The following is an 8307-nucleotide window of genomic DNA, read 5'->3' as shown; positions in this document are numbered from 1 at the left end:
CTCTCACACACACACACACACACACACACACAGGGAAGGGTTACTTCACCAGCAGCGCCCCACCAGTGGAGTTCAGTCAGGAGAACCCCTTCTGCCGCTTCAAGGTGAACTCACACACTCACTCTCACACACTCTCACACACACACAGGGAAGGGTTACTTCACCAGCAGCGCCCCACCAGTGGAGTTCAGTCAGGAGAACCCCTTCTGCCGCTTCAAGGTGAACTCACACACACACACACACACACACACACACACACACACACACACACACACACACACACACACACACACACACACAGGGAAGGGTTACTTCACCAGCAGCGCCCCACCAGTGGAGTTCAGTCAGGAGAACCCCTTCTGCCGCTTCAAGGTGAACTCACACACTCACTCTCACACACTCTCACACACACACACACACACACACACACACACACAGGGAAGGGTTACTTCACCAGCAGCGCCCCACCAGTGGAGTTGTCACACCGTGTCCTGTGAGACGCCACAACGTCAATCAAAAGCACGAGAGTAATCTTGACGGCACTCGCAAGAAAATGGATGAGTAGCTACATAATCAAATTCACAAATATTACACCATTTAAAAAATACATAGGCTACGGAGTTACTAAAACAATCTTTGTCAAATAATACACTTGTTTGTTCACAGTTTGAACGTTCTTGTTTCCATTTGTTTCATTTCAAGATCTGAGGTGAATTATCCACTGTTGCTTTTACAGCCACAAAGCTCAGAGTCACATGACACGCTTTTAACATTAAATAAAGCACATAAACAGTCCCTGAGATCATCACTGCCACACTTTGTGTTTGTTGTTCCAGCGCGACGTCGCAGAAAAATAGAAACCGTTTCTAAATTAGAAACGTCGCGTGTCGCCGTCGCGGCTGGTTAGGACACACACTCTGATTAACATGGAAAAGAGCCTTTTATCGCGTGTAGTTAGGACACGGTGTCAGGAGAACCCCTTCTGCCGCTTCAAGGTGAACTCACACACACACACACTCTTACTCACACACACACACTTACACTTACACACACACTGCAGCTTTATTGGCATAATGGTGTAGAATTGTTAAACTTATGTATGTTAAAGGACACCTATTATGCCCCTTTCCACAAGACGTGTAATAAGTCTCTGTGAATGTTTATGTTTTTGCACAACATTCCCCACATATAATTCTTGATAGCATGTAAAAATTGCCTAAGATGAGGAGAATGCCCCTTATAGGGTGGTTGTGCCAACACTACCAACACACACGTGTGCTCAAACACCATGTAAAAGTGAATTTTGCATAATAGGTGCCCTTTAAATGTTCTTGATAAGGTACCAAGATTTTTAGTTTGTCTGCCGTCCGTACCTCCATCCATCCATCTCTCCATCTCTCTCTCTCTCTCTCTCTCTCTCTCTCTCTCTCTCTGTTAATATTATTAAAGCTTTATTGCAGACACAGGTCCATATAACACATCATACAGTACAAAAAGGAGATACAAAATATACATAAATATACATACATTTCCATACTAGCCTATAGGATATACAGGCTATTGCACCAATGTCGACTTAACCTAGAAGTGTGTCTATAACAGCTTTTCAGAGGACTGACTAGGGCTTCAATTATATGGTTCACTGACTTGTCCAGGCGAGACATAAAACTAAACATCGGTTGTCTTAAGAGTGCCTCCCAGGTTGGCACTCTAGTAGACACAAACAAACGACTGGCACTATGCCCCCTAGGCACACGAAGCAGCAGCCGCATTCAGGGCTTAAAGTATTCCGGCACCGTGCCGGATCTCCGGCGTGCGGCCGTGAGGAAGAAAAAACAAAAAAAAATGTGGAACTTGCATGCGGTTTAATATTTTCGAGTCAATTGATTTCACCTACCAATCATATGAAAGGAACGCAGCTCTTACTAACGTTACAAGCCTATCAGAAGCAGAGCAGGGCGGGGCCTGGCAACACAGTGTGACTGAGATTTATACGTCACGTTAGCGTTGTCGGTGAAAGGAGCGCTAGTTCATGAAGCTTGGGGATGATGTCCTACCCACGGGCGTAATTTCCTATGGGGACACTTTCCAAAATCCGTTGCCCCCCAACCCACCCCCACTCAAATTCGTTTGTTATGATGTTTAACCGCACGCCGTCATTGCCATGGAGGAGCAAGACCGAGCCTGTGTAAAGTAGCTCACTGAATGTTCTAATGAGCAATGAAACGCCAGAAACAACAACAGGTGACCTTAATGTCATCATGGATGAAAAGAAAGAAAGGAGATGTGAGTTGGTTGATTCAGTAAATTAGCTCAGGTCAGGATAATCATATCTTCTGTCTACACCTGTTGATAACTGAGCTAACGTTAACATACACTGCTGCTTGGTAACTTCAGACTTGGCTAAATATTTAATTTTAATATTTAATTAAATATTCTGTGTAGCTTACAAAAAAAAAACATTCTGTGTAGGCCTACCATGAAAACGAGTCCACTTTAAACCACAACATTTTCTGTCAGCAATGTATGACAAGTAGCCTAACGTTAGTGCTGTCAACGTAACGCATGCGATTAATCTTTGTCCAGCTTTAACGTGTTAAAATATTTATCGCAGCGTCCGTTCTTTCTGTCATCCTTTGGGTTATATGATCATGCTCTCCTTCACGCAAATGTTTTAAACTATTAATGCGCGAGAAGACAAAAGAGAACGCGCTGTTAGTGAATGTCCTCCTGAAACACACACACACACGCGCCAGTATCGCAGTCGACAGCGCGCCATCGAGTTCTCTTTCGCGCTTGAACGAACCATAACACACACACATTTATGCCAAAATGTCAGTTTTGTCGAGTATCTTCACAAGAACAGTCAAATGAGTTAAATACAATCTTAAATGGAAGTGAAGAGTAGAGAATGAGATGCGTGAGATCCTGTCAGCAGCGGCGGGTATTAAAGTGACAGCAATTCTCTCTGTTAGTAAAGTTAACCAAAGAACAATGGGAACAGAGAAAATTACTAACTGCTCAACGCTTCAGGATTACTCTATTTTTCATTTATAATTTATGCAGTGCGGACTGTTTTATAAACATATTCAATTTCTATATAATTCACATCGGTTAGACAGGTAAGGTACAGATAAATATGACATTTTATTATGGGGTTAAGTGAGGATTGATTTAAGTTCACTTAAATTAAAAGTTGTTATATTTTTTTAAGCCTAATAAATGTTTCATATTTTGGAAAAATAAATTTTCATCGAGACATAAGTAGCTATATCAGTGATACTGGTCTTCATTCATAAAAATATGCAATTAACATGCTTGAAAATAAATGGTGCCAATGAAGCCCCCCACCCCACACACACACACACACACGTACACAAAAAAAATTCAGGCTCAGGATTTTTTCACTTTAACCCCTGCGCATTGCATCATTGTACGCTACCTTGAGCCTCTGCATACTCTCTTTCTTATAGTTAGACCACAATTGAGCAGTATATAGCGGTGTGATGTAAGTTCTAAACAGAGAGCACTTCACAGAGTCGAGCACTTAGAAAACCTCCTAATAAGCATATTAGCTTTAGAGTAAATTTTACAGCACTGACGGTATAGGTCTTTGTCATCAGTCCAATCATTGGATATATATTATATGTATATATTAAATGTTCTAGATAAGTTACAAAGATTTTTAGTCTTAGTGTATGTCTCTCCATAACCCATCTCTCACTCACACTCTCTCTCTCTCCCCCTCACACACACACACACACACACAGGCGGTGGGCTACAGCTGTGTCCCCGGGGTGAAGGATGAGGATGGTCTGGTGGCTCTGGCTCTCAGTAAGAGGGAGTCTGATGTTCGTGCTCAGCAACAGCAGCTGGTGGAATCCTTACACAAGGTTTTGGGAGGAGTTCCGACGCTGACGGTGAACGTGGAGGGCGTGCGAGCGTTACCCGACGACCAGTGAGACCGATCTCTGACCTCTGACCTCACTTCTGTTTTACATGCACTGATTCTGTCACTGGACAGTTCAGATCTATGCATGTGTATAACATAGCCTTTTAATACTATAGTGTGTACACAAATGGGACTATTTATTTCTTTATAATATAAAACATTTTTTTACAATTTTTGAAAGGTGAGCATTGACTGTTTTTCCTCATGAGGCTTAAATTATTGTAATTTCTTTCGTTTTTTGTATTGTTATGGTTATTTTTCTGAAGTGAAACAGTTGAGAACTGTCAAAGAGTTGATCGTCAGGAAAGTGTAGGATGAAGCTGTAACTATATGAAAGTCAGTCGATATATTGCTAGCGTCATGCTGACCGCATTTGAAAGCATTTCTTTGGCATAGTTGATGAAACAACAGAATCCTAGCAAATTAATATACAAATTGGATGTGTATAATAAGCTGTTCAGTCACAAGCATGTGATTATGATTGCAGGTTTGCTTATCTTTGCTCTGAAACGGTCTGAGAACAGCAGAGCATCAGGGTTCTCCATGCTGATCCTGTGATGTGTGTGTGTGTGTGTGTGTGTGTGTGTAGGACAGAGGTGATCGTGTATCTGGTGGAACGCTCTCCGAATGGCACGTCGAAGCGAGTCCCGGCGTCCACGCTCTACAGCTTCATGGAGCAGATGAACGTGAAGAATCAGTTACAGCAGCTCAGCGTGTTCATGACCGTCAGTCGCACCGCGCTGACACCTGCTCAACTGAAGCAGTTACTGCAGAACCCCCCCGCAGGTGTGTGTGTGTGTGTGTGTGTGTGTGTGTGTGTGAACGAACGTGAAGAATCAGTTACAGCAGCTCAGCGTGTTCATGACCGTCAGTCGCACCGCGCTCACACCAGCACAACTGAAGCAGTTACTGCAGAACCCCCCCCCCCCCCCCCCCCCCGCAGGTGTGTGTGTGTGTGTGTGTGTGTGAACGAACGTGAAGAATCAGTTACAGCAGCTCAGCGTGTCCATGACCGTCAGTCGCACCGCACTCACACCAGCACAACTGAAGCAGTTACTGCAGACCCCCCCCGCAGGTGTGTGTGTGTGTGTGTGTGTGTGTGAACGAACGAGCGTGAAGAATCAGTTACAGCAGCTCAGCGTGTTCATGACCGTCAGTCGTACCGCGCTCACACCAGCACAACTGAAGCAGTTACTGCAGAACCCCCCCGCAGGTGTGTGTGTGTGAACGAACGTGAAGAATCAGTTACAGCAGCTCAGCGTGTTCATGACCGTCAGTCGCACCGCGCTGACACCTGCTCAACTGAAGCAGTTACTGCAGAACTCCCCCGCGTGTGTGTGTGTGTGAACGAACGTGAAGAATCAGTTACAGCAGCTCAGCGTGTTCATGACCGTCAGTCGCACCGCGCTGACACCTGCTCAACTGAAGCAGTTACTGCAGAACCCCCCCGCGTGTGTGTGTGAACGAACGTGAAGAATCAGTTACAGCAGCTCAGCGTGTTCATGACCGTCAGTCGCACCGCGCTCACACCTGCTCAACTGAAGCAGTTACTGCAGAACCCCCCCGCGTGTGTGTGTGTGTGTGTGTGAACGAACGTGAAGAATCAGTTACAGCAGCTCAGCGTGTTCATGACCGTCAGTCGCACCGCATTCACACTAGCACAACTGAAGCAGTTACTGCAGAACCCCCCCCCCCGCAGGTGTGTGTGTGTGTGTGTGAACGAACGAGCGTGAAGAATCAGTTACAGCAGCTCAGCGTGTTCATGACCGTCAGTCGCACCGCGCTGACACCTGCTCAACTGAAGCAGTTACTGCAGAACCCCCCCGCAGGTGTGTGTGTGTGTGTGTGTGAACGAACGTGAAGAATCAGTTACAGCAGCTCAGCGTGTTCATGACCGTCAGTCGCACCGCGCTGACACCTGCTCAACTGAAGCAGTTACTGCAGAACCCCCCCGCGTGTGTGTGTGAACGAACGTGAAGAATCAGTTACAGCAGCTCAGCGTGTTCATGACCGTCAGTCGCACCGCGCTCACACCTGCTCAACTGAAGCAGTTACTGCAGAACCCCCCCGCGTGTGTGTGTGTGTGTGTGTGTGAACGAACGTGAAGAATCAGTTACAGCAGCTCAGCGTGTTCATGACCGTCAGTCGCACCGCATTCACACTAGCACAACTGAAGCAGTTACTGCAGAACCCCCCCCCCCCGCAGGTGTGTGTGTGTGTGTGTGAACGAACGAGCGTGAAGAATCAGTTACAGCAGCTCAGCGTGTTCATGACCGTCAGTCGCACCGCGCTGACACCTGCTCAACTGAAGCAGTTACTGCAGAACCCCCCCGCAGGTGTGTGTGTGTGTGAACGAACGTGAAGAATCAGTTACAGCAGCTCAGCGTGTTCATGACCGTCAGTCGCACCGCACTCACACCAGCACAACTGAAGCAGTTACTGCAGAACCCCCCCCCCGCAGGTGTGTGTGTGGGTGTGTTTATTTGTGTGTGTGAGAACGAACGTGAAGATTCAGTTACAGCAGCTCAGCGTGTTCATGACCGTCAGTCGTACCGCGCTCACACCAGCACAACTGAAGCAGTTACTGCAGAACCCCCCCCCCCCCGCAGGTGTTTGTGTGTGTGAACGAACGAGCGTGAAGAATCAGTTACAGCAGCTCAGCGTGTTCATGACCGTCAGTCGCACCGCACTCACACCAGCACAACTGAAGCAGTTACTGCAGAACCCCCCCCCCCGCAGGTGTGTGTGTGTGTGTGTGTGAACGAACGAGCGTGAAGAATCAGTTACAGCAGCTCAGCGTGTTCATGACCGTCAGTCGCACCGCGCTGACACCTGCTCAACTGAAGCAGTTACTGCAGAACCCCCCCGCAGGTGTGTGTGTGTGTGTGTGTGTGTGTGTGAACGAACGTGAAGAATCAGTTACAGCAGCTCAGCGTGTTCATGACCGTCAGTCGCACCGCACTCACACCAGCACAACTGAAGCAGTTACTGCAGAACCCCCCCCCCCCCCGCAGGTGTGTGTGTGGGTGTGTTTATTTGTGTGTGTGTGTGTGAACGAACGTGAAGAATCAGTTACAGCAGCTCAGCGTGTTCATGACCGTCAGTCGTACCGCGCTCACACCAGCACAACTGAAGCAGTTACTGCAGAACCCCCCCGCAGGTGTGTGTGTGTGTGTGTGTGTGAACGAACGTGAAGAATCAGTTACAGCAGCTCAGCGTGTTCATGACCGTCAGTCGCACCGCGCTGACACCTGCTCAACTGAAGCAGTTACTGCAGAACCCCCCCCGCGGGTGTGTGTGAACGAACGAGCGTGAAGAATCAGTTACAGCAGCTCAGCGTGTTCATGACCGTCAGTCGCACCGCACTCACATCAGCACAACTGAAGCAGTTACTGCAGAACCCCCCCGCAGGTGTGTGTGTGTGTGTGTGTGTGTGAACGAACGTGAAGAATCAGTTACAGCAGCTCAGCGTGTTCATGACCGTCAGTCGCACCGCACTCACACCAGCACAACTGAAGCAGTTACTGCAGAACCCCCCCGCAGGTGTGTGTGTGTGTGTGTGTGTGTGAACGAACGTGAAGAATCAGTTACAGCAGCTCAGCGTGTTCATGCTTCATACGTCACGCTTTACACTAGGGGTGTGCAAAGCAGCCGGTATTTGTATCTGTATTTTCATTTGTTGAGGGGGGAAAAGTATTTGTATTCAAGTAAAATTCAAAATAGGTGTAAAAATCCATTTTTTTTGCCTTTCCGAATACCGTATTCGGGTTCGGCTCCACCCCTACTTTACGCTCACGCTTTACACACGGACACGCTTTACACAGGCGTCACGCTTTACACACGCGTTACGCTTTACACACGCGTCACGCTTTACACAGGCGTCACGCTTTACACAGGCGTCACGCTTTACACAGGCGTCACGCTTTACACAGGCGTCACGCTTTACACACGCGTCACGCTTTACACACGCGTCACGCTTTACACGGACACGCTTTACACACGGACACGCTTTACACACGCGTCACGCTTTACACGGACACGCTTTACACACGGACACGCTTTACACACGCGTCACGCTTTACACACGGACACGCTTTACACACGCGTCACGCTTTACACACGCGTCACGCTTTACACACGCGTCACGCTTTACACACGCATCACGCTTTACACAGACACGCTTTACACACGCGTCACGTTTACACACGGACACGCTTTACACAGGCGTCACGCTTTACACACGCGTCACGCTTAACACAGGCGTCACGCTTAACACAGGCCTCACGCTTTACACAGGCGTCACGCTTTACACAGGCGTCACGCTTTACACAGGCGTCACGCTTTACACAGGCGTC

The 8307-nt window shown here is 47.8% G+C and overlaps 1 protein-coding gene across 1 annotated transcript in view; it reads left to right on the top strand.

Moving 5' to 3' along the window:
- The window catches only part of nup54 (nucleoporin 54), a 43069-nt gene that overhangs the window by 25307 nt on the left and 9455 nt on the right, over window positions 1–8307 (top strand). The window contains exons 10-12 of the mRNA XM_081390474.1: window positions 34–104; window positions 3771–3958; window positions 4542–4738. Of these exons, the coding sequence (XP_081246600.1) occupies window positions 34–104; window positions 3771–3958; window positions 4542–4738 (456 nt within the window). The remainder of the gene's footprint in view (window positions 1–33; window positions 105–3770; window positions 3959–4541; window positions 4739–8307) is intronic.

This window comes from Scardinius erythrophthalmus (assembly GCF_964197995.2).
Source record: "Scardinius erythrophthalmus genome assembly, chromosome: 17".
NCBI lineage: Eukaryota > Metazoa > Chordata > Actinopteri > Cypriniformes > Leuciscidae > Scardinius > Scardinius erythrophthalmus.
This window is presented reverse-complemented; position numbering and strand designations above follow the sequence as displayed.